Source organism: Catharus ustulatus, chromosome 14, assembly GCF_009819885.2.
Source record: "Catharus ustulatus isolate bCatUst1 chromosome 14, bCatUst1.pri.v2, whole genome shotgun sequence".
Taxonomy (NCBI): Eukaryota; Metazoa; Chordata; class Aves; order Passeriformes; family Turdidae; genus Catharus; species Catharus ustulatus.
Genome location: NC_046234.1, coordinates 8,684,416 through 8,711,049, shown reverse-complemented (window position 1 = coordinate 8,711,049; position 26,634 = coordinate 8,684,416). Strand labels below are relative to the sequence as shown.

The following is a 26,634-nucleotide window of genomic DNA, read 5'->3' as shown; positions in this document are numbered from 1 at the left end:
GAACTGGCCCACTTTACTCCCCTTACTGGTATCACCAATGAGAAAGATGTTAATTTTCTGAAAGACCAACACAACCATTTCCAGCTCCATTGGTGCAAACAGCACTTTTGGCAACATTGCCATGTACTAAAGCTGCATGAGGAGGAGGAGATGGGTTAACTCTGCTTTCATGATGGAGAGGAATCAGCTGAACACACCAGGAAGAGACCTGGACCTGGGACGGAGCCCATGGCTCCAACCACTTTCCCAGGCACACCAGAAAGTCTTCCCCCAGGAATATCCCTATCCCTGCACCCAGGAGGAAAGCAGTAACCCCACTGCAACAAGCTACCCCCCACCCCTGTGATCAGGGCTCCTCACAGTAGGTGAGTTATACATATGTATAAATACTCACAAGTTCAGCACCTAAGGTAAAAATAATATTTTTTAAAACTCTCAACTTAGGCCCAAGTATTGTTATTTTATCCCACAAAGGTAATAAATGACTGTAGGATATGGGACTATAATTGTTAAAGTGGTTGGTCTTTTTACCAACTGCAGAACCACTTTAATTCTTGATTTTTTTCCCATGAAAGCTGCTGATTATCTCCCAAACATTTCCATTAAAAAAAAAGTCTTGTTACTAAGTGTACATTTTTCCATTAATTTATTTATAACCATCTTTTCTAAGCTAAAAATTCACAGTAGGCTTGAGTTAAATAAAATCAATCCATTAAAGAAGAATATCAAAATAATCAGAGAGCCAAAATCTAAACTGGGATAGTTATAAAAATTATTTCTTCATGACATTTCACTTGCCCTTTGGCAAAAATGCTTCATTTTGGCACAACAAAATTTAACACCTCTTTTTCTTGATAAAAATTATAAAAATAGGTACAAGACAATCAACTGATGACTAAAGAAAAACATTATATTTAATGACAATATGTACATGGAAATAAAAATTACAAAGCTGCAATTCAAAATGTATTCACAACACCACTCCACCATGGTCAATGTGCCAGATGCAAAGTTTTTTTGCAAGCTACTGGCAAAAATGGAAATTCCAGTCGCAGACAACTCACAAACAGGCATCAGGTGAAAGGAAGACTAGAGGGGGAGCAGGAGATACAGAGGCAGGAGACCCCATGGAAACTGCAGTTCTGCACTCCCTTCCCATTCACTCACTCCCTACTTCCCTCTCCTGCCAGCTCCCAGTATCTCCTCCATTCCAGTGTGGTTTTGACCTTTCAAAGCCTGATGCCAGGCTAACATGAGACTGTCTCCTACCTCATTAGTTCATATTGAAATGTTTTGCACATAAGGCACTGCAAAGGTGTGCTTAGGCCTTTTAGCAATGTAACCATATTTTACATTTGGGCAAACACTTTAGTTCATATTCCACTCAGACTCTCTTTTTACAAAGAAACTTGCCTGAGGGCACTGAGGAAGTCTCTGGGAAAGCCAGGAAAACAGCCCCTGCTTGCAAAATCCCACTCTATAAGATCATCCCTGCAGTCTTTCAGATTAAAACAGAAAGAAATTAATATATCAAATTCCTCATTGCCATCCTCCTCAGGTTTCTCCATTTTCTGCTGCAAATAGTCCTCTCTTTCTTTAGATGCACCTTGGAACTCAATTTTCCTCATGTTAAAGAGGTGTTATCACTGGTGACAAATGCAAAGCTCCCATTCTCAAACTGTGCTGGCGACTTGGAGCAATTGTACACCAAGAGCAAAGAGTACTCCTTGCAGGGAGTATGAATAATACCATGCTGCTGCTTCAGTACAACTACATCTCTGCACAGAAGAAGAATGGCACAAGAAATGGTAAAAAAAAAGTATCTGTATCTCCTTTTTCTTTCCTTCTGTGTTCCCAGAGCTTAAAGGAATTCAAATATACTGAATGCATAAGTGATTAAACAAAAAGGCAAATTAAGTTTCTTCTTAGTCAAGATCATGTGTAGCATCAGTTTGGCATCTTCCATACTCTCCGTGAGTGGATCAGTACTTAACATTAACACCTCCAAGGTGATGTCCATTAATTGCCTTACCACCCTGACACTTGCAGCCCTGTGGATGGTCTCTTTCTCCGTGGTACAGGAAGTTTCCTAATTCTAATGAACACATCAGGCATTTCTATGGTTCTATGGCACTAACAAAGGGTTATTTCAGTTTTTTCCTCCCCGCCAGTGAGCGCAGTGGCAGCAATCCCTCGATCCATTCATTGGCAGCCAACATCATCTCCTGCCAAAACGCCACCTCCTCCTGTGTGGAGTCCATCCAGTCCACAGAGATGCCATAGCTCAAACCTGAAAAGAATGAGAAAACTTTGGGAGTTACACCAAGAGTTCCTACTCCATGCAAAAATACTCAATGGGATGTAACTGCTGAAGACAGTATCTTAACATAAAAGCTGCTGACTCCCCCTCAGCAAGCTGCACCCTGAGTACCTCCTGTTTTCCTGTAAATGCCCATTCTACATCAGAGTTCAGAATGAAGACACTGCAAAAGCCATAAAATGCAAGAGCCCAAAACATAACCTACCAAGGAAAGCAATATTGGGCTCAAGCCCTTTCTGCATCTTTTTGAATGGTAAAGAAGGCTCAAAGGCTTGTTTTTCTCCTTAAAAGATTTTACTGTGGATAAGATGGAGTATTAATCAAAATTCTCTTGTTTAATTTCTATAGAATCAAACATACCAAAGCAGAAAAGTGTGTACATCAATTCCAATTCAATCAAATTTTTAGGTGCCAAGTACTTGTCAGTGAGTGAGAAGTCTAAATTTAGATCACAGTTAATCTTGGGTTTGCTCTTTATTCTTGTTGCCCCTTCCCTCTGGAGAGTTCATAACCCACCTGGTGACCTTAGAGGTGGAAAACAGAGAACATACAGGCAAATCCAATAGCCACATTGCACCTGCAAAGCAGACCTTCCAGCTATCATGAGCCCTGATCCCCAAGGAACATTTATCCTTGATTGCAACACTGTGAATTCTCTCAGAGAGCACTTCAAGGCTGGACAGTCACCACATGGTGCTGTCCTGTGTGACATGCCAGTCCATCCCAGAGCGCTCTTCCCTAGGAGGAGCACCAATGTAATATGTTGGTTTGTCATGCAGCCTGTTTTCTGTAACAGCAGAGAAACTTTCTGAGGGGCCCAAGGAGATTCTTGAGTTTTGCCAGACCTCAGATCTGATGTTGGCAGAAAATGTGGGAACAGAGGGTTGTTACCATGGTACCAGGGCCCCCTCCATCCAAGGCATAGTGCAGGTACCAGTTACAGAGACACTCCATCCCTGGTTTATCTCCAACAGGAAAATACTCTGTAACTTCCCACTTTACCTTGTGGCTCAGCACTATGATAACTGAGTTAATATAAAGGAAAATACTCACCTGTCCCAAGGCCCAGCCTGATTCCTCCAAGGAAATGGTTGGTAAGCTTTTCATGATCCCACACAGTGAGTTCAACACAGGCATCCTTCAGATCTTCCGTATGAAAGCCATCATAGACAATGGTGTGATTGAAAACAGGGTTTGGGTCTCTCTTTATGATTCGGGTCTTTTGGTAGCTCTTCTTACTGGTGTCTGGAAGCACATAGCTTTGAGAGGAGAAAACACACAGCATGAAGCATTGAACATTGACCGAGAGCTTTATCACAGCAAGAATTTTCCTAGTTTGGCTACAGGTGAATAACAAGGGCAATTCTCCCCTACAATTCTCCCAGTGCAACACAAAATTTTCCAGTATGGAGGCACAGCTTGGTGAGCTGAGAAGAGAGTAGGAAACATTGCACCTTGTGGGGGCACAGAGCAGGAGCAGCACTGTGCTCATGCACTCACCACTTCACAAAGGAGTCAACTCCAGATGGACGCAACTGCGGCAGGTCCTTGACGTCTTTGACCCAAATGTGAACTTCACCAGAGGGAGGATTCTTGGGCCCTGCCATTTATGAGAAGAGAAAAGCTGTCATGCCAGTCGAAGCTCCCAGAATGACAGGCCTGCTCTCCAGGGACCCACATTGTTCCTGTGAGCTCACTGCCCCTCTGTGCTGCTCTTGCACATTGATTGGCTTTGGGAACTGACAACCTGTTAAACCACTGAGAATGCTGAACACACCTCTGTGAACACATGTTTTAAAACTAACAAACCCTGGGAAACTCTCTTCTTTCTTCTGCCTGAGTACAGGTAACAGGCTGGCTGGGCAGGAGGCCGCACAGGGCCGGGCCAGGCCTGCTCAGCCATGGGCCGGGTGTGGGGAGGCTGAGCCAGGCCCTGCTCTGCTGTGCCACAGACCCCAGAGGGGACTGGGTCAGGCCCCCCTGCAACTGAATGCAGCAAAAGCTAGAAAATAAATGGTCATGCAGCCAGAGCAACCACCACCATTTTTTGCTGGGCCCTGCTATCCTGGCCCAGCTCCCAGCACGGCCACTGAAAAACTCTGCACCATAAACAGCTCTGGCCACCACTGGGCAGGGATCACACGAACATCTGCAGGCCTTGGGCGAGATATTAACTCTTTGACCACACAGATGAAACCTGCAGACATCCATTCTCTCTCCTGAGTGAAAGGACAGAGACGAAGACACGCACAGAAACAGCTTAGAGACATCGAGGTCAGACAAGAAGGAAGAGTCAGGTTCCAGATGGGAGAGGATGGGGAGATGTCTTGGACTGAAATTCTCTTGTACGCTATGGAGAAGACATGATTGGTATACCAGACTCTGTTTTCCTGTAACTCATGAAAATGCATTTTGTGAGGGATGAAGTGCTCTAACTACAGTTATGAGCAGAAGCACCAGTGCTGAAGTAAGCAGATGTTGAAGCAGCTGTGATCCCATAAGAAGTTTGAACACAGAGAGAGAGAGAGAAGAGTGATGAAGACCCTTTGCCCCCAGGGAAGAAGACCTCTGTTCCCAGAGCTGAAGATGATCTTGGAGTTGGACGAAGGTAATTTGTGTTTTTGAAGAGTTTTATCCTTAAAAATGGTACCCCATAAGTTGACATGGTCCTTAAAAATAGTTGTGGGTGAAACTGTAAGTCATGGAAAGGGATTTTTACACAATGATCAGATTTCCATTCTCGCAGGTGACTAATTCACTGTGACATTGAAGCAAGAAATATTTCTTGGGGAGAAGTCTCCATAGACTGAAGAGAGACTCCTCTCCCTAAGTAACTTGGAGAAAGACTATTTTAGAGGTGGTAAACTCGCTGATTTGTTTCTGCACATTGTCGGTGCGAAAGAAAAGAGGATATGGGAGGAGAGTTGTTCTGCAGGTTTTATTCTGATTCCTATCTTTTTTTCTTTTAGTTTTTGTTAATAAAATTTTTCTTTGTACCCTTTAAAGTTTGAGCCTGCTTCACTCATCTCCTAACTCTATCTCACATCAAGAAATGAGTAAATAATTCTAGTGGGGCAGTGGCAATTTGGCCAGCGCTAAATCCACCACATAAATTGGTGCATTGGCGGGGAAATCTCAAATTGGCGAATCAAAACCACTACACCCTCCCTGGGGATCTCAGCCCTTTAGCCAGCTTTGTTACTCCTGCAGCTGCAGAGGCTCCTGACACAACCTGCCAGTGCTGTATCAGACAGGAAAAGAGAAGGAACTGCTGAGCCAAATCAACCTTGTGCCTGCCCCACAGTAATATGGGTTCTGTGCTGCTCCTACCACATCACAGCACCCTACAGTGCCCACATGCACATAACAGGTTATGAGCTGGAGGCTGTTGAGCCCTTTCTCTCTCCACAACACTTTCCCACTAAATTCAGATGTGGAAATCAGATGTAGGCTACAGGCACTGCCTTTGTGCTGATCTCTAAGATCTTGCTCTAATTAGATTCCTCTTTAAGCAGTCCCTAAGCAGATGAGGCACTGCAAGCTGTGTTTGCACTTGGGCAGTAGCCCTTAATGCATGAACCACACTTACCTAGGCTTCCAGGAGGGACATACTTAATGGACAAACTCATCACTCCTCGATGATCCACACCATTAACAGCAGAAAGGCTCTGAAACAGATGGAGTTATGACTGGCTAAATGGAGGATTGTGGAAACACAGCAAGACAAACAGCTTTTGACTTCAGTGGAGGAGCACAAATGGACAAATTGATTTTCCATGGTTGGAGCAGCCCATTCTTAGGGCAGGTCATTTCTCTGTGGGTTTGTTTTCAAACTCAGTCTCTCAGAAGCAAAAGCCTGAGGATTCAGAATACAAGGTTGCCCTTCCAGACATGACCAGCTGGATACAATTAAGCATCTTGGTTATGAAAGATAAAGATCCTCTATTTGCTTAAAAGGGGCCACATATCATACCTGAGAATTCAGAAGCATGCAGGAAGCTATATAGGCTTTACAAACAGTGATACCTGAATATTTGCCTCTCAAGGCATGTCAGCTGCTTCACCTAGTACCCTGCTGTTTTTAAGGGATGGTCTCCATGTGAGTAGAAAGAATGGCAAAGTCATGTCAAAGTTGCTGTGATTAGTGTCAGGTTGCATTTATGAAAGCATCCCTACAGATCAGTCACCAAAACAGACCTGAGAAGGCCATTGTTCCAAGCACTGAACTGCACTAAGGTGTCCAGGGGTTGTCCCCTAGTACAGTTCAGGTTGCTCTGTTCCACCATGCCCAAAGACCTCAGAGGAGTCAGGAAGGATTTCTGCCACCCTCACGGCTTCACGATTGGGCTAGAAAGCAGAACTGCAGCTGAGACACACTTACCCGGGGCTTTAGGGGGTACCAGTTGAGTTTCCTGTTGCTCCAGTCCCAGCTGGCCAAATCTACTTCAATCTCTCCCAAAAAACTGTTACGTCCCAAAGGATCATTGTGCCAAACAGAGAGATTTAATTTTTGGATCAGCAATACCATTTTCTCTATTTTATACTAGAGGAAGAAAGAGAAGTCAGGTTGTTCAAGTTTTTCTTCTATTTCTTTCACAAACAGAAATAAACTAGTCAAAAGATTGAATAAGTTCTGAGACACTCAAACCCACCACACACATGCACTACCAATGGACTGGTTTCAGTCTGAACATGTCTTTTTTTGTCCTGTAGCAATACTACCACCCTGACAAAACTTTTCTGCTGAGCACAGGGAAACCTGGCATTCTAATCATCACAGGGCAAAACCAATATTTTTTCAAGAATTATTAACACAGGCCTGGGCATTATTAAATAATCCTCTATGCTTTGATGAGTATGATCACATAATGCAGACCTTTCTTACCAGTCCTGCACCTTGTGACTGCATGCCAGGGAAGGGGAGGACAAACAGCCCTTGCTCTGACTGCAGGTCCTGACAGCATCCAAAGATCCGTGTGGTTTCGGCAGAGAAATCTTTGGTGCCACACAGATGGGTGCAGAGAAACCTTTAACATCCCAGGCCTCTCAAATCCCAGGCGAGAGCAGTGCAGTGCTAGCAGGAGGCAGGCAAACAATCTGGCCAAGAAGGCAGGATCTTTCCAGACCTGCCTGACAGAGGTGCCTACTACAACAGAGGTTTTCAGAGATTGTATTTTCTCTTACCCGTAACACCTCATTGTAAATGGGGTTCACTGTCCTCTTCTTCACTGACGTTTTCCTCTTACCCATCCTAGCTTTGTCTGGGAGCAGGTAAGTTTTTACATACCTAGAAAACAAACTCCAGTTGGATATTGAAAGAAGGGAAGTTTCAGGGAAGTTTCAGGGAAGGGAAGTTTCAGGGAAGTTTCAGGGAAGTTTCAGGGAAGGGAAGTTTCAGGGAAGTGGAAGGGAAGTTGAAGGGAAGGGAAGGGGGAAGGGGGAAGGGGAAGGGAAGGATTACATTTAAAGAAAATAGAAAAATCCTCCAGAACACAGAATTCAGCAATGTAGAAGTCACAAGGCACTAAAACATCACTCACGGGTCAGATCTTCCTTTCTTCTCATCCACTACAGCTAAGTCCTTGCACTGGGACACGTGGACCTGGAACTCCCGGTTCTTCTCGTCATAGTCTAGAGCAAATTCCACAGTTCCTTGGGCATCCACACTCCCAAAATCACCACTGTAGACACTGAGCACACTGCCACTCACCTGCCAGTGGGAAGAGCAAGGTCAGTGCCACTGAAAAAGGCACAGTCTGAATCAGTCTGGACAAAGATGATAGTATGAGAAATGCATTCTCAGAGAAAAAAAATCTGGTGTTCCTGTCCCTGTGCCATGCAGTGCTCTTGACACAGAGATAGTTCACAGCTGTGGCTGTTTTCAAGCAAGCCAGGCTGGGGAATCCACATAAGGGTCTCACAAGGGTGTGCTATCCTAGAGCAGGACTTGGAAGCACTGAATACTCAAGAAATACAGAAGTTTTTTCACTCCTAAATCCCCAGACCTTGGGAACTGGACTCAGGTATTCCTGGGGGGACCACACATGTCTCTTCCCTATGCTTATAGGGAATAAATAACTGATATCCTGATCCCATCTCATCACTAAGAAAGAAAGACATTGAGAGAACTTTAACTATATTATAAGAACTTGTTATTTCAGGTAGATATAGTCACACAATTGTCAATCCAGTATAAAATAGGTTAATAAGAACCCAATCAGACTAGAAATGTAGGAACAACTATTCCTATCTTGTTGCTTACTCACAGTGTGTATGGAGCAGCACAAAACAGATACAACCCTGTTCTGAAGAGCCACTGCCCCACCAGAGACAGCCTGTGCTTGCCCCAAAGGCACAGGAACATGAGGTTTCTCCAGCTATAAATATGAAGCTAGGCACCCAAGAGTTATTTGCTTTCCCAGAACAAATTGCATTTTGCCCAGACAACTTGGGCTTCTTTTTTCAAGTCTTTGTCTTTCACTGGTAGAAAGTCATGAAGCATATGCAAAGCTCAGCTACAGAAAGATGAGATGATTTTCTCTTGCACCAATCACTCATGATTCCTGACAGGATATCATAAAAGCTAATGCTGTTTACAAAGCAAATAATTAACCCTCTTGGCACTTTTCTGTGGTACCATCATGAACATTTATCAAAAAACCTTCCCAGTAATTAACCCAATTCTTCTCTGTCTTTCCCTACTTACTTTGGTTCTGAATTTTATTGTAACCTCCAAAAACCTGTGAAACTTCTCCCGTCAGTCCTTGGAGCTGTATTTACCATCCCATCAGGATATTCAACCCATCAGAGATTCCTGAATGAGATTTTCAAGAATACTTGCATGACCTGGACTTATTTTTATCTCCCAGATGCTCCCAGATTAGGACAAGAATTCACATAGCCCGAAGTTTTTAACATATTTGATGGGGGTTGGTTTTTCCTTTTCTCTTTGCCTGTAGAATTTTTTCCCACTGACATGCTAAGAAGCACTGATGGCTAGGTCCTTGCGATGGGGGGAGGTGGAACTTCCCTGGTTTTTTGGGAGTTTCTCTCTGAGGGAGGAAGGGAGTAGGGGCAGAGACACCGCAAGATTAGAAGCAGGTAAAAGGAGAGGGGGGCAGTTGCTCTCTCGCTCGCTCTTGCCTCCAGAGGAGGAGGTCGCCGCTACCACTGCCATAACCCAGCCAGGAGCTGCCCCTGCTGCTGCTGCTGGGCCCCGCACCCCGGCCCTGCTAGGAGGCCCTGCCATTTCAGTGTGCTGTTTGTGAGCATCCTGCTGGGACACTGGGACCGACACTGCCCCGGGGTTCCTGCAGCAAAGCCTCTCTTTTCCATCCCTTCCCGTCTGGGCCGTGCCGCCATCACCGCGTGCTCCCCGAGCTCGCGCCACAGCGCCCCCTGCAGCCGCGGGGGAATCATCGCACCTGCCCTGCCCCGCGGGAGCCACCAGCGCCCCTGCTGGCTGTGAGCGGAACTGCACCAACGGGGAAAGCGCCTGCGGCCCAGAGGAGCGTCACTGGGTGTGTGGTTCTGTTTGGTGTTAATCCCATAGCTGCTGTTTTGTTTGCCTTGTTATACATACTAGTAAAGAACTGTTATTTCTATCCCCATATCTTTGCCTGAGAGCTGCTTAATTTCAAAGTTATACTAATTCAAAGGGAGAGGATTTACTTTATTTCAAGGTGGGTTGAGGGACTCTGCTTTTCCATATCAGACACCTGTCTTTCAAACTGGGACAATATTTATTTACATTCATGACCTCTCCTTACCAGCTTTCCTTCAGATATATTCTGTGAATCTCTAATATACTACTTGGAGAAATCCATAACAGTAACACAGCAAATTCAAGCACTTTTAAGCAGCTCCCTCTCCAAATATTGTCTCTAAGAAATCTTTTAAAAACACTCAACTAAACACATTCAACTTTTTCAGCTTTCCTTAGAAGTTGAAGCTCCAAAACAAGCTTTTGCTGTCTGAGTTCCCCATCTGCAGATAAAGGATGAACTTGCATCTACAGTCCTGAAACACAGACATGTCCCTTTATAGGTGTGTGCCTCATTTTTATACTGAGAAACCCCCTCCCCCACCTTCTGCACCACCAGGATTCAGGGTATCCACACTGGGAGTGGGGACTATCACTTACAAGGAATTTTACCAAGGACAACTCAGTGGGTCTCTATTTTAAGGTGGTACCTGGATTCACTCCTTTAACCTGAGCAAGTAATTAATCACCCCCATTCCTTTAATAATGTACCCTGCCAAAACCAACAGGATACTCTGGAGGCCGCATCATCAGCACCAGCCTAAATGCAGTGTCACTGCATCCGACTGAGGAGCCCTGTCCACGAGCCTCCGGCGCGTGGTACCTACCGAGGAGACAGAAGCCATGTCGGACGAGTGGCTGCCAATGCTGGGTGTCTTTTTGTGCCTGTTCAACTGGAAGCTGATTTCCGAAGCTGTGTCTGATTCAGTCTGCTCAGAAAATAAGAAGCATCTTTAAGCTCTGCCGAACGAGCACTTTGCAACACTAGAGAGAAAAAGGAATTGCTCAGCAGAGTCCCATTAAGCAGAGATCAGGTTAGGAGAGTGGCGGAGAGTGCAGGGAGCCTCCCCAGGGCATCCCCTCCAACCAGCAATGAACGTCATCATGAACTGCCTCCAAACAGAGCTGCACGCCTCTGGGAAAGGCACAGAACAGCGTGGTTTGACACACAGGGCAACATCTTCCAGGATGGAACAGCTGCTCTGGGTTACTGGGGGCTTTTTTCTTCAGGCATTTCTCATTCATTCATGACATAACCAAGGCATGCTCTAAAGCAAGTACTGTTGGTCTCCAGGAGAAACATTCTCGTGACACCAACTGCCATTCAGGGGATGCTGTGAACACTGTTTCAGCCATTTTTGGCATCAACCCACCTCAGACAACAGGAGAGGAGAGGATCTGCTCAGTTCTTTGACTCTTTCAGGTTCAAGAAATTGATGTGGTATCAAATGAGGTTTATTGTATGCTGCAGGTACAAAAAAGAAGGCATCAAGATAGCTTGTCAGAATCAGGGAATTATAAGTCACATTTTTGTTAAAAGGCACAAGGACGGAGGAAAATGTGGAAAGCACTGGAGCACCTACAGTTACCCTGTCTGTGTTACCTGACATTGAAGCTGATCCTCCCCAAAAAACTGCTAATTAACATCCTAGAGCTATTTTCAGTATGTTTGCATTCACTGTGTAGGAGTGTGGAACTCCCTCTAGTGGCTCATCAGCACAAGGACGTGGATGTTGTCTGCTTTGTATAGACTGAATTTATGCTAAAACCACACAAATCTGCCTCCTTGTCAAAGAAAACAATCATGCTCACATTTTTATCTCATAGCACACTGCCTTGTAGAAAAGAGCACTAAAATATTTATACCTACAATTTCACCATTGCATATACCTCTCAAATACTCTTCTAGACACAGAGATAGACAATAGCCAGGTTATCTAAAATAAAGTTAGAAAGTTTCCTATCAATAAAAGGATGGCTACTGGACTGCTTAGATGTCTAACTAAAACTTTTTTTTTGTATCTTTATCTTCTCCCAATAGCTCTCTTGAAGATGACTTTCTCCATCCCAGAATTTTCTTTGAAGGTATACGTATATGAACATGCATGTTCATATACACACTTGTTTAGCATTTTAGGCATGATGATACTTTCTTTGGTGCTCAAAATGCCCAAGAGATTCTTTATTTACCCTTCATTTCATATTTACTATTTTTATTTCCAAACTTGAATAAGTAATTGTATCTACCCCTCTCCACAGACTATTTGCTATACTGCAAACACAAAACTGTAACTGTTACAGGAGGGTTTCCAAGGATGAGGTTTGGGGCTCTAGATAAGGGGAAGCTGAAATCTTGATGGTCTTGGTGGAGACCACATCCCTGAATAGCAATTTGGGGCCTAGCTTTGAGCCAATATGCCCTGTGACATGTTGGGCACCACGTGATGGGACAGTGCTTGGCACTAGGTGCCAGCCAGGGTGGGCACAGCCAGAGGGATGTGCAATGTGACATGCACAAGCTCCTCCCTCCCATAACCAGCACTGGACTTAAATTGGCTCAATCAAAGCCTCTAAGTGGCTTTACCTTTACCTTTCCTTGGGCACTGCCTTCCCATCCTTCTCATTTCAGTCCTGGCAGCTTTGGCCTCACCACTTTCCTTTGAGGCAAGCTCTTAGCTGTCTTTTTTGGGCTTGCCAGGTTTCACCCTCTGGGGATTGTCATTGGCTCTCTTGGACACAGAGGTTGCTGCTGCCTTCCCTCAGGTGCTTTCCATGGCTGCAGCTTTCTTGGGCTTCTTTGGTAGGCAGCTGCTTCCTTGGTTGGCTTCTCCTCAGCTTCTCTGGGTTTCTCATGGAGAGAGTGTTACCATAAAACATGTCCCAGCTGGCAGCTGGGGACCTCAGTCCAGGCATGGGCTCTGCTCTGGGTGAGGGCAGAGACCTCATAAGCAAGAGTCTGTGGCACGACTCACACGATGACACCAGGTGTGGTGCCTCGGATCAATCCACAGGCTGCCAGCAGACCCCACAGCCCTTGTGCAGGAACAGAGGAGATGAGCACGAGCTTCTTTCCAAGCCTTTGAAGCCCTTGTATTTTTTGCTGAAGTAACAAACCATCAATCTAGCTGTAATTTCCTGGCTCTGAATTTAATTTTAGGCAGTATAAACTCTCTAATTTGATGATGAAACAATATGTCATTTTCCTAGCCTGGTACATGCACAGAAGCATGGTGAAAATCCGGCATAATATATCACCTTCAGCAAATGTAAACCAAAAAGAAAGATATTACTCACTCTCTGTGGTTGTGTAAATGTTCACCATGCTCTTTGCAAGATTAATGCTATTTGCTCGGGCCAGTGCCTGAGCAGCAGGAGAATGATCCCCATCTTCCTCTGGAATACACAAAAAGCCAAATCAACACGGTAGATAAATAAACACCAATGGGCAGTGCATCAACAAGCCTGTGTGTGTGTGTGCCCCCCTAGGTCACTCTGCCTAGAGCACACTGCAGTTGCATTGCACAGAGCTGCTTCCCAATCATCTGGGTGCTCTGACGTCTCCCCTGAGAAAACCTCTTCACACTGTGTCAGGAAATGTAAATACTGGATTAACCCAGTCCCCAAGACAGACCAACCCTTGTGAAGAGCTTCCAGTGAAACACAGCCATCTGCTAATATCATCCTTAAATTAATGAATTAATAAAGGGAAAAGCCCTGAGAAATACTAGAATGATCTAGTATATAAATGGTTGGACTTAATGATCTTAGATGCCTTTCAAAACCCGTAATATTACATAAAGAAAATATTTACAACGACCTGAAGCGCAACTCAGGATTTTCATGGGAATGTTATATTCCTATGCAGAGCTGTGGGTAATCAGAGCCTAAATGTAAAGTGAGTTTCAAATAACAATAATGTTTTCTCATTGTAATAGTCACTACAAGAGCCCATCAAACCCAGAGGAAGAGGCTGCTAAAATGATGATGCTATTGACACTATCATGGTTGAGAACATGGTATCAGAACCCAGAAAGATCGGATTCATTGTTTAGTCCACTTTGCTTAAAGTTTAATATCAAAGTTTACTTGTGCATTCCAAAAAGACACAAAATGTCATTTAGGCACTGACAGCCAATGGCTACATCAAGGTACTCTAAGAGCCAGTGTATTTATTAAACACTTTGCTTCACATTTTATTTCTTCTACTTGTGGTAGACTTACCTCTACTACCACAAAGAATTCCTCAAGTCCCACATTTGAAGAAAATACAGTCTTGCCAGTGAGTGAAACAAAGTGAGTTCCCGTGATGTGTTGTAGGTAATGCAGGGTTGTCCCAAGATGAGGTGCTTGCAGGTAAGGCACAGGGGCTGGGAGTGGGGAGGAAAGCAAGGGAACATGACACCATCCCCTTCTACACTCGCACTAGGCTACACAAGATTTGCTTCCAGAGCTGTTTGCAGAACACATTCTACACAAGCTAACTTTGCACAAACTGTAATACAGGATAAATGAACAGATGGGTTAGGGAAGAAAACAGGCTTAGGGATGGCTTTCTATTTGGATTTCACAGGGTACAGTCACAGCCCTCAGTACCTGAGTAAACAGCTGAGCCTGTCCCCTGAACAGCTTCTCTCTCTCCAGATGGTTCACTAGGTGTTGGCTGGTCTGAAGACTTGCACATTTCTTCCTCAGGTAGCTCTCCATTTATTTCCATGTTGTCTTGAATGCTCAAATCAGATCTTTCCTCTTTCTTATCATCACTTTCACCATCTGTGAGCACAGGCTCGATCAGTATCTGCACCCTGCTAGCCAGGGACCTCGCTGTTGGCTTATGCCTTTCTACCACGACCAGCTCCTCCACAGGTGTCCTTGGCTCCAGCGTGCTGCCAGACTCATCCTTGGTAGGCAATTCAAGTTGGATGGAAGGTGCTCGCACAGGCAATCTGGATTTCTTGGAGCAGTGCTGCACCACCTTCTCTTCCTCTGGCATCAGCAGCTTCCCATTGCTTTCACTCAGCGAGTCATTTCTTGCAACCACATCACCTTTGCTCTTGGCATATGTGGATCTGGGAGTGACAGAAACTGAGCCCTTCCTTGCAGGGGTGGCGCAGCTTGGCTCTTCCTCACTAGAAGACAACATTATTGTCCTTTTGTAGGGGGTCCTTGTTTTGGTGAAGGCACCAGGTTTTTCGTCAGCATCCTGGCCTTGCCCAGACCGCACGGAGAGCGAGCGGCACAGCTTGACCTGCCGGTCATCTGCCTCGGTCCAGCCCGGCTCTGCCGCCGCGCTCCCCGCTGCCACCGAGTCTGCTCCCTTCTCCCAAAAGTTCTTCAAGTTCCTAAAGCGCTCACGGTCAAGGCCGATATCCTCCTCTTTGTTACTCATCGAGGAGATGGTGTAGTTCACGCTTTGCTTACCAGCCCAGCTGCTTTCCCCTTCTGTGGATGGTGGTTGGGGGCTTGCCAGGGGCTCTTTCTTTGCAAGGCTATTTTCTGCTGGCCCCACATGATTCACAAACTGCTCAGATTTGGAGAGGGTTCTGCCTGGTTTCTTCTTAACTGGTATTTTGCTGGGAGCATAAGTTTCTGCGGGTGGAGTTTTTGGCCCATCAGTGCTGCCAGCGGCTCCATCAACAGCTTCTCCTCCAGCTGCAGTGGTGGGCTGAGGCACAGCATCCTCTGAAAGCCTGGTGGAGAGTGGAGATTCTCCATGACCTACAACAACAACAAATGCTCAGAGCCTGTCCAACTGTATCACATCCAATCTCCTCAGAAGGTCTGGGCTGCAATTTCTCAATGAGAAGACAGGGGGAATTTTCAGAAATCATCCATATATTCCTAGTTCTATTCCATGTTCAGACTCTAGAAAGCTCCCTTCCATCTGAAGAAAGCCCTGAAAACCCCAGTCCTTCTCCCTGCAACACAGCACAGAAAAAAAATCCACTGAACTCTAAACAGTTGTTGTGAATTGTGGATGTGTTTCCAGGTTCTCTTTCAATTTGACAGCTTCCCTACTGGCTATTTGCAATGTTCCAAAACTACACTATGTAGTCAATGCCAGAAAGAGAGGGTAAATCTTCTTCTGGATTAAAGAGCTGAGTGCCAAGCACTCAGTTCAATATGTACAGAGAGCCTGGAAAAGTTTCAGTCATCAGATAGCTTTCTGCCTTGGTCCCTGCTGCCCTGTCTGTAATTCATAAAGTGTTGTCAGCCCATTCGTATATGCCAAGGTACTCTTTGTTATTCATTTGTATACACACTGAAAAGCATCCTGTCTCTTGGAGTTTGATGTTGAGTAACAAAAACATCAATAGCTCACTGAACAAAATACTTACCTTTTCTAGACAAATGAAAGCTGTTTGTTGCAGTCACAAATGGACTTATTCCAGTGTCACTCTCTGAGGAAGAGACATCATGTATGCTGGATCTCTGAACAGAAAACAAATCATATCAGTGCATAAATACTGGCAAACATTTTTTTTTGAGCAGAGTCACCAGGGCAGGCAGCCTCTGGAGCCCCTGTCAGTAGGTATAGATTGTGAGAAGCTCCAAGCAGTAACAAAACAAAGTGCAGAGGTGTTGGGAGTTGGTTTTTCTTTTACTCATTGCCTGTGGAATTTTTCCCATTAATTTGCTAACCAAGCATTAATGGCTAAAGCACTTGAGAGAGGGGAAGAGGGAACGTCTCCGGTTTTTGGGAGTTTCTCTCTGAGGGAGGGACAGAGACACCCCAGACTGAAAGCAGGTAAAAGGAGAGGGGGCAGTTGCTCTCTCGCTCGCTCTTGCCTCCAGAGGAGGAGGTCGCCGCTACCACTGCCATAACCCAGCCGGGAGCTGCCTCTTCTGCTGCTGGGCCCCGCACCCTGGCCCTGCTAGGAGGCCCTGCCATTTCAGTGTGCTGTTTGTGAGCGTCCTGCTGGAGCTCCGGGACCGACACTGCCCCGGGGTTCCTGCAGCAAAGCCTCTCTTTTCCATCCCTTCCCGCCTGGGCCGTGCCGCCATCACCGCGTGCTCCCCGAGCTCGCGCCACAGCGCCCCCTGCAGCCGCGGGGGAATCATCGCACCTGCCCTGCCCCGCGGGAGCCACCAGCGCCCCTGCTGGCTGTGAGCGGAACTGCACCAACGGGGAAAGCGCCTGCGGCCCAGAGGAGCGTCACTGGGTGTGTGGTTCTGTTTGGTGTTAATTCCACAGCTGTTGTTTTGTTTGCCTTGTTATATATACTAGTAAAGAACTGTTATTCCTATCCTCATATCTTTGACTGAGAGCCGCTTAATTTCAAAACTATACTAACTCAGAAGGAAAGGGTTTACTTTTTCCATTTCAAGGGAGGGCCCTGCTTTCCTTAGCAGACACTTGTCTTTCAAACCGAGACAAGAGGCTATGCCTGTACTACCTTGTATGATGCAGACAACTGGACAGGAAGTCTTGGCTTCAGTTTTGGCAAAATTTTCTGCTCTGTGGCTTCAAGAGTAGGTGAACTGGATCTGTGGGAGAAGAGAAATGCCTGAACAAGGAGATCTGTGGTAACAATGTTTGGGTGCTCAGGCAGCCTTCAACATCTCCTCAGTTCTGCACAGATACAGAACTTACTCAATAAAAACAAAGTGTGTCAACTACTAGGTTTATTCAGACTTTCCCCTTCTCGGAAGTGCCAGAAGAGCCCAAGGGCCATGTAGAAGGGAGAGACATTTTAATGCTATGGCCCAGGAAGGAACAGGCCACACCTTGCTTTAGACTGAGAAAAACAAAGCTAGCTTTTCAGGATTTAACCAACACCCCCCAAATAAAACCACTGGGTGTTGTGCCAGCAAACCAGGAATGCCTAGGGCCTCTGGATCCTTCATTAAACAACACCCACTAATCAGCTGCAAGAGGTTTCCAAGTGTTGTCAAGGCCGATATTTAATATTTAACTGGAGCAACTGCCACCTATGGAGAATGATTCCTCATTTTGCTGACAAAAAAAGGCAAATGAGATGGGAACAACAATACATGAATATGTGAATATTTTAATTGCTTCTCCATAGTCCATGGATATTGAGTGAGGTCACTGACTTGCTCATTGAAGTGCTTTTAATACATGTTTCTACTCAGTCAGCACAATGTGAAATCCTACCAAGCCTTGATGGAGAGTGGTGAGCACCAGATGCAGAGGTTGGCACCAGCAGGAAATGAGCAGTTTCCCCAAACAGTTCATTTCCTTAGTGTTGCTCCATAGCAAAAATTAAACAAATAAAACCATAATTACTTTGAAAAACTAACCAGCATATCCTGACATTAGAGACAGCTTCCATTTTACTGACTTATCAAATCATGCAGGAAAAGACCTTTGTGGGATAAGCACATTAGCACTTGATTATTAGGGGTGGATTGATATTCTGACAATTCCTGGAAGAAGAACTTTAAAAATATCCTATAGTGCATATTACTTATACAGTCTCAGAAACTCAGTTAGAGACCAGGGTTTAATGGCTGGCATTCAGTTTTCATTAGAAGTAAGAGCAGCTGCCTGAGCGTTGCAAACGCAGCAGTGTTACCTTCCCCCTCCTGCGTCAGCAACGTCCTCAGGAAAGGCAGGACCTAGGGCAGCTTTGCTTTCCACACTCGTCTGGATGTGCTTGCTGGCTTCATCTGTAATATAACAGAGACAACTGAGAAATGATATTTCATTAAACTTTCATGTTTGGTGTGGTTTGTTTGGGGTAAGAAAATGCTTTGCCCAATGAAATGGAGACGCACCGGCTCTGGGACTTTTAATCCCTGTGAGTTTAAGAGGAGAGGGGTTCAGGGGCTCTGCCTGGGATGGGGAGGCCCCAGGGCAGCAAAAACACTTCCAGACCCCACAGGTCCAAGACGACAAAGCTGCCCAATGCCTGACTCGTGCCAGGAGCTGCCACATCACTGGAAACCTCCACAGGACACTGCCACTGACTGTCAATAAAGCTAATCTGTTCCGGGATTTAAATTCAGCCGTTTCCTGTTTTGACTCAAGTCATACAATCTTGGCAAACAAAGGAGGAGGCCAATACAGATAATGAGGAGATCCCTGTTATTTTTACTGGCACAAGGCCCAGCTAGATTTTCTAAGCCCCCAAAGACCCCAAATTAAAAACAATAGAAGGTGGAGCTTTTACAGCAGACTGCAGGTTATAACGCTGCATTAGATATTTTGTTAGCAAATGGGTTTTCCTGCTACTGCAAAACCAAAAGGATTAAACTCTCAAACAGTGAATAAAAAGTAACTTTAGTCTGGTCAACAAGATCTGCACTTATTTATTCATGCAGCTAGTCTATTTTAAAGAGAAAATCTACCTCTTAAAAGACCTGCCAAACCATTTTAGGATATATTTCACTTAAAAAGACAATAGAAAAAGAAGTTCAGAGGATTCAGAAGTAATGTTAAATAGTATAGCCTTGCTTTTTATCTGGTTGGAAAACAACACAAGGCCCAAAAGCAGTCCTATGGTGAGAAGACTCAAGATCAACACTGCCTGCATGGTGCCATCCAGCATTAGCACAGTCAGCCTGCAAGTCACAGGAGTATCCAAAGATTCACTTCCCCTTGCCTGTGCATTCCTATGGAGGAAAATGCTGCATTCCCAATCTTACTGCCTGCCCAGCACGTGGCCCTGAGGTGCAGGGAGGCAGCAGTGGTGCTCAGAGCTGTCTGCATTAGGACTGAATGTCTGGCACACGAGGGGTAGCAGCTGGGGGACCCCCTGGTTTCCACAGCAGCAGGAAGTTGGGGAGCTGCTCCTGCTGAAAAACAAGAGTCTGGTTGTGTTGAAATGAGCCAGTTTTAGAGGGCACATTTTTGAGAGAGGGACTGTTTTGCCCCTGCCAGCACTGATGTGCACAAAGCATCGCTGAACATTGTTTTAGGAGAGAGAAGCTGAGGCGTGGCTGGCAGCAGCTGCAGGCCATGGCACGTGCAGGCACAGGAAGGCACATGAGGGGATTTATTGGTACAGTGAGCCACATCCTCCTCTTCTGCCTCAGGCCTGGTGAGGGAGGTACCAGCAGGTAGCTGTGCTGGAAGCAAAGGAACCAAACACAGAGCTCCCACACTTTCCCTTTGCCTGACATGGTTGAAAAGACCTCGACAACCATAGACTGCATTCATTTCTCATCCCACTTGCAAAGGCACTTGCTCTTCACTGACACTTCCCCCTCAGACAGAGCTCTTCATTCCTGGCTGGCAGAGGCAACAGGAAGCCTTCGCTTCCACCCATCCAAATCCCTGCCCTGAAAAATGGCTCAGCCACCGACACAGCTACCCTGGCTCCTGTCACCACAAATTGTTTAGTACATTATGATCCATCAAGACAAGCCACATGCCTTTGTTAAGTTAAGGATGAAACAATATAAGCAGCAAATTCCAACAGAAATTAGGAGTGGCCTGACCATTTTAACTTGCCCATACATGTATTTTTAAAAAATGTATAAAACTGACAGGCACTCCTACTCTAACACTTCTATTCATTTCCCACCACTCTAAACCAAAGATTCTTAGTGCCTGGGATATTTATAACTAACTGTGCATCAGGGCTCACTTGCCACAGCAGGTGGGTAAAATGGTCTCTCTTTAGGTGATTTTTACCCCTCAAGTATCGCACATAAGCGCAAGGAGAAATTATCATCAAATTCATCCATCCATGCTGCTCCACAGGCTGTAGTTGAAATATAGGGTATCTATATGTTTTATAGATTTGTATGACTGCCCATGACTAGTGTTTTCTACTACAATCAATACCAACTGTGAAAACCCTTAGGGATCCCCACAACCCTCCCTTCTGAGGGCTAAAACCCTCTTCCAGAAAAGATCACTGGGAATTTTCCTTTGCAAGCACAAATTTCCACCCTCCTCACCCCACTTACCTTGCAAAGGGAATGCCAGCAATTATCTCAGTGGGGCTTTTCCATGCAGGAATTTTCTCATTTTACTCCCTAACACTTAAGTCTAAAGACTTAAATAAGGAGTTATGAACACAGATTTGACTAAATGAACATGCACCCCTTCATCACCTCAAAAGCCAACAGAGGTGAATGACTGACCTTTCCAGAGGAAGAAAAAAGGTGTCTATATGGCAAGCAAAGGCCCTTATGTAAGGTGAATATATTAGCTGCAGAATCTTGATGCACAACCAGTGATGTGGAATGGCAGTGGAAAGAGGAAGGAGTAGTAAAGTCACTTTTTATACCTGTGCTTTATCAAAATAAGTCTGAGAATAGAAATAGAGGAAAAAGGGAAGAAATAAAAAGTTGAAAAAGGAATACAGGCTAAATGTAGCCATAATTATTATAGTAATTTAATAACATTTGCTTTTTCCTTCTTAAAACAGCAATAGTCAGGTAATGTATATGCAATGACTATCTTGTGTAATACTGTTGCATTGGTAAGGAGATTATTTTATATGATGACCTGAGACATCACCTGGTATGTGCACATCGGCCCTATAAGTTAAATCTAAAATCAACAGTACTTCAAATTCTGCTTTCCTGAAGTGGGCAGAGAACTAAGAGTGCAATGCAAAGGGCAGAAAATCCAATTTACTGCAGGCTGGTAGCTGGGCTGCAGGTGACAGAGCATTTGCCTGACCTGGCCCCTGGCAGAGAAGCTGCTGAAGCTCTGCTCCTTCATGCCAAGAGGGTGCAAGCACAAATGCACATGCTCAAAAAGAACATGCTCTGCAGAAAAGCCAGGCATCTGTGCCAAGATGGAAAAGGTTTTATATGTTTTAGCATTCTGGAGATATGATAAAATAGTAAATTTAATGACATCATGAATTCATAATACCAAGGATAAAAGCAACTTCATATGAAATATGATGGGCTAGTTCTGCATGAGAGGTTCCAATAAATCTGTGCTAAACTGTGAGAGCTGCCAAGGGTCAGTAAAGAGCAAAAAGAAAATGAGGCTCTCAGTGAAGTCCCTAGTCAGCATTTAGCTTTCAGAATGTCTGAGTAACATGGGGCAAGGAGGGGTACCCTAAATCCAGGCAATTCCTGCTGCAGACACATGCTGGCCAAGGAGGCTCACCAAACAAAGGAGTGATCTACACTGCTGCTCCCCTTGGCAGGAATGGGAAGCTGGGCCCAGGAATGATGGCTGAACTGAACTGCTGGAGGTGACATTTGAGTGCTGGACAATGCCCCTCTGCCAGGGCAGTAGCCTTGACTGCAGAAGAACAGAGCCCAACTATGGCACCCTTGTGTTAGAGACAGTGGCAGCTTTGCCTAGAGCTGCTGTCAGGGCCAAGGCTTCCCAGGACAGCAGCACCCTGCACCTCCCCAGGCATGGCTGAGGCTCTGTGACTGCCCAGCCCCACAAATCCTCCAGGAGCCTGTGAGACACTGGGCTGCAGGAGTGGCTGCCTGGCCTCATGTTGAGGACTGGATGTGAATCGTCCCCAGTTCTGCTTTGCACAGATGTTCAGCACGAAGTCCCAGCTCCAGGCTAGTTACATGTGGACTCTAAGCACAGCCCTGCCTGTTTCACACAGGGCTAACCTCTTGCCCTGAGCTGACAGATTTTGATCTGTTTTACACAGCACCATGAAAGTTTATCTGCATGTCAAACATGCAAAACATCTGCTTCCAATTAGCACAAGTGGCACACAGCCTGGCTACCACTCAGACTTGGCCACAAAGCCCTTTTTACTTTGTAAACCCATTTTGCCTAAAAAGCGATGCATGGACCCTCTCAAGTGGGCAAATACATGCCAGGAGGAGAGAGGCATCCTCTCCCTTTGCAGAAATGTGACTGACCTCACCACTCCAGAGGCCTGTGAAAGCAGCTCTTGTCAGACCACTTCAGGAACTGACAAGTTTGACCCACACATGTCAACTTGATGCCAGAAACTATCCTGCATCATCCCCTTCTCTTTTCACTTCTGTGGTAAGAAATTATACCAATGACCTCTAGCAAACAGAAATTTTGGGAAAAAGAAGCAAAAAAAAAGAAAAAAGAAGCTGAAGTGGGGAAAAGGCATTCACTGCACATGCCTTTTGCCTTGGTCCTCTGCCACGCTGTAATTTTTAATTTGGGTCCTGATTTTGACAACAAGGGATGTTTCCCTGGTACTGAAAACATAGATGAGAATTCCCTTATCACAACACAGGGATTGGTTCTCAACAGACTCCCAGTATGGAAGAATCCCATCCTGGACCAATTTTTTTCTGGTCCATCAATTTGTTTTCTTAAGATGTACACTAACATACTTACTTTCTAGTTTGCCCTTTTTCCTTCTAATTGATGCCCGAAGTAGATCTGGTCCCTCCAAGTCTTCCTGAAACCGTTTTGCCTTCACTTCTGAAAACCATTCACCTGTCACAAACTTCTTCTTCTTTTCATCCTTGATGGAGCCTTGTATCCGCCTGAAAGTCAGTGCAAGCATTACACACCAAAAAGATCTTCAAAGTTTCGACTTCCCCTGAGCTATCTTTGCAATATGTCCATGGCTTCACCTGTCTGACACTACAAAGGACCCAGAGATTTTACTCTGCAGTCACAAGAGCCAAACCAGCATTAAAACAGCAGCTGATATAGTCTTTACCTGAAATGGGAACAGCACCTTGTAAACACAGGCTTTCACCTCTCCCAAATGTCACAAATCCAAATCATTCACCTGCCAAGGAGATTTGCCCACTTGCTTGGCTGCCCTGAGGGTCAAGGAAGGAGTGGGGCTGTTTGTCTGTCTTGCACTTCTCCATTTTATTTGTCTAATTACCTCTTCATGAGCAGCAAAACCTTTTGGATCAAATTTGCTGCAAACCACGGAAACAAATAATGATATTTAGGGAAGCAACCTGTCCCTGCAGCATTTTCCCTGGACACTGCTCCTGTCCCTGCTCCCCCTGCCATGCCTATTTTGGCTCTTCCATGGTTAGCTCTTCCTCCAAAGCATGACTTCTACTGTACCTCGCTTGAGCACACACCCAGGGCTGGTTTTTGACACCTAAACCTGTCAGGGCTCTGTTGCCAGCCCATACTCTAATCCTCCTCACCATGGCTTGCTGAATTAGCTGCCTTCCAGCTGACACACCTACTACAATTTAGGGTACCTGTGAAACCTGGGAGGCCAGATGAAGCTCCCACCTCAGCCCAGTTCTCAGCAGGAAAAGGGAGCAAACGCCCAGATAACCCTGGAGCCTCGGAGGGTCACATTTGGCTGCCTAAAGGCCAGGAGGGAGCAGGAATAACTGGGGCCAACCTTCTGCAGGCCATGCTGGGGACTCAGCAGAAGCTCCCATCTAGACCAGGGCTGCACTGCCTCCATGAGGGTCTCAAAGTGCTGGGCCAGAGGAAATAGTTATTTTAATCTTGCTGACAGCAGACCAAGGAAATGCCATTGACTTCATTTTGCCCCAGCAGACAGGTTGGGTTGAAACCAAAATGTCTTACTGCAGGTAGCCAAACTGACAGCAAGGGGCTCTGGGCAGGACCTAATTCACTTCACTCCCAAATCAAAGCCTCTTGTGCAACAGCTTTCAAAGAGAAGTGAAACAAAATCAAAATAATCCAAATAGTTGTTTTACCAAACCTCCACTTCAGAGGAAATATTTACTCCATTTCACAAACAAACAAACAAATAAACAAACAAACAAAACTAAAAAGAAATTAAAAACAAACCTTTTTAAAATTGTTTCAATTCAGAGGAGAGGTAAGAGCATGCAGACACATACACCCCAAGCCCAGGCTTCTGGCTTCCAGTTGTTTCCCAGCTCCCACCTCCAAGCAGAGGCCAGGGCACACAGTCTCCAGGAGCCTGCAGCAAAGCTTCCTGCTCCTCCTTCAAGCCTTGGGCATTCTGTCTATATAGGGCTTACTCTTTTTGTAGCTCAGCAGCAAATCAAAGATTCACATCCTTAGTTGGGGTAAACTGGCACAGTGCTGTCCACACTCACTGATTTCTTGGCATACAGAATTCGGTCCCAGCTCCCTGAGCCTGGTGCGTACTGTAAGCCCAGATGGTCAAATGGATGACATTTAAAAAGCAACAGCAGCAACAAGCAATCCTGATCAAGCAGACCTGAGCTCCAGAATGGACAGTGGCAGAGGAGCTGAACTGAGTGAGAATCCCCTGCTCTGGAATGGCTCCCTGCAAACCTCTGGCAGATCATGTAGGCTCTAATCACCCCTCTCTGTATGACAGATGGTGCACATAAACCCACCTCAAAAAGCAATGGGGCAACATACAAACAGAGAAGGGGATATAAAATCTCATCTTGTAAAATCTCATTTTAAAACACACTATGGCCTTTCTATGCCACTGACTGAGTAAAACAAGGTAGCAGCTACTCCCCTGCTCAGAGCTCTACCACCAAAAACAGCAGCGTCTTCCTCCACCAAACAGGAAAGGGGTGATTGTCCTTGGCATCTCTGAGGACTGGTCATTAACTCAAAACACTCCCTCAAGGAAAGGACAGCAGCTACAGAATGATGGCTGAGAAAGGTGAGGTACAGTGAAAAGATCTATCAGAATCTGAGCAAAAGGGACAGCACTGCTGCAACCTGCTCCTCTCCTTGCTCACACGCATAACACACACACATGCTCCTCTCTCAAAGAAATGGGAAAAAATCTTCCCCAAGGGAAGCTCACATCCTGCTATCACATGCTCTCTCACCTGATGCGATCCACATCCTTCTTCTTCAGCTCTGCATCTCTCTGCAGAACCTTCATCAGCTTTTCATACTCCTCCTCGGTCAGGAAGCTCAAGTCCAACATCTTCCCTACAATCTTCAGTTCTTCAGCTGGCTCAAGCGAAGACAGAGCAGGCACTAATGCAGCCCAGGCTGCTGCAGTGCCATGGGCAGCCCCTCACAACCACCCTGGTGCTGAGCAAGATGTGGCTGGACAGAAAGGATTCACCACAGCATGGCCTGGGTGGAATCACCCTAGCACCTGGACTCGCACTTCCAGGCTCTCGGCTGGCACGCCTCTCTGCACTGCATGCCTTCCCCTGCCAGGAAAATTCTCAGCAAAATTAGGCTCCTTTGCTTTTCTTGAGGCACAGTTGCAGCGATGTGGATGCCAGTGTCGATCACAGAGGGAAGCACAGGAAGGAGCGAGCTCCTGCCGCCGCCGGAGCTGCCTCAACAGGCAGGAGAGCTCATCTCAGCAATGGCAACCCCAGCACCTCTGGCATGCGCTCTCCTCCACAGGGAAGTCTGCTCTGTGGAGTTCAAGCATCCCTGCAAAGAAACAGCAGCGAGATGCCTTTCGTGATAAGCGTGACATATGGCAACCGAATGTGTACATTGGGGGTTTTTATTTGCTCTACAGCACAAGTTCCAAAACAAGCTGCCCTACTTTTCTCCCCGTCCTAGAGCTCCTCACGTGGTATTAACCTAACCAAGACAATGTTTTATTTTAGCCCTCTCCTACTAACAGGTAAACAATTGACTCAGCATGCTACAAACAAAATATGCATATAAATTACCAATTTGCTTGCTTGCTTGCTTTTTACTTCTATTCTTTTTATCCTCACTTCTTTGTGCCCTAAATGAGATCAAGGATAAGCAGCCAACCTTTGTAAAGCAGTCAGAAGAGGAGAGAACAGCAACCTGCAAGTATTCCTGCTGCATGTTATGCTATGAAATACCAGGGGTTGCTCGTTTTCTAATATGTGTGCCCTTTGCTTTAAGCTGCACGGATATTTGCTATTCAAACACTACTGGTGCAGATCACTTTGTGTTTCAAATGACAGCGAAAATGGCCAGAGGCTGCAGGGCATGAAGGAAAGGTAAATCAAGCACTGCCTTGCCACT

The 26,634-nt window shown here is 45.6% G+C and overlaps 1 protein-coding gene across 2 annotated transcripts in view; it reads right to left on the bottom strand.

The window, feature by feature from the left end:
* Positions 1–314: 314 nt before the first annotated feature.
* Positions 315–26,634, bottom strand: part of LOC117003025 (synaptotagmin-like protein 2) — a 37,422-nt gene continuing 11,102 nt past the window's right edge. The window contains exons 1-17 of one of the 2 annotated variants that reach the window (XM_033072626.1): positions 26,307–26,360; positions 25,491–26,058; positions 23,089–23,240; positions 18,401–18,494; positions 17,258–17,348; positions 16,199–16,292; positions 14,457–15,578; positions 13,158–13,256; positions 11,237–11,328; positions 10,691–10,792; positions 7,861–8,030; positions 7,505–7,607; positions 6,702–6,863; positions 5,910–5,988; positions 3,821–3,920; positions 3,374–3,579; positions 315–2,290 (exon numbers count right to left, since the gene is read on the bottom strand). In XM_033072626.1, the coding sequence (XP_032928517.1) occupies positions 2,145–2,290; positions 3,374–3,579; positions 3,821–3,920; positions 5,910–5,988; positions 6,702–6,863; positions 7,505–7,607; positions 7,861–8,030; positions 10,691–10,792; positions 11,237–11,328; positions 13,158–13,256; positions 14,457–15,578; positions 16,199–16,292; positions 17,258–17,348; positions 18,401–18,494; positions 23,089–23,240; positions 25,491–25,591 (2,913 nt within the window). In that variant the 5' untranslated portion in view covers positions 25,592–26,058; positions 26,307–26,360 and the 3' untranslated portion in view covers positions 315–2,144. Of the gene's footprint in view, positions 2,291–3,373; positions 3,580–3,820; positions 3,921–5,909; positions 5,989–6,701; positions 6,864–7,504; positions 7,608–7,860; positions 8,031–10,690; positions 10,793–11,236; positions 11,329–13,157; positions 13,257–14,456; positions 15,579–16,198; positions 16,293–17,257; positions 17,349–18,400; positions 18,495–23,088; positions 23,241–25,490; positions 26,059–26,306; positions 26,361–26,634 lie in introns of those variants that run through there. The other variant, XM_033072625.1, reaches the window with a different exon arrangement.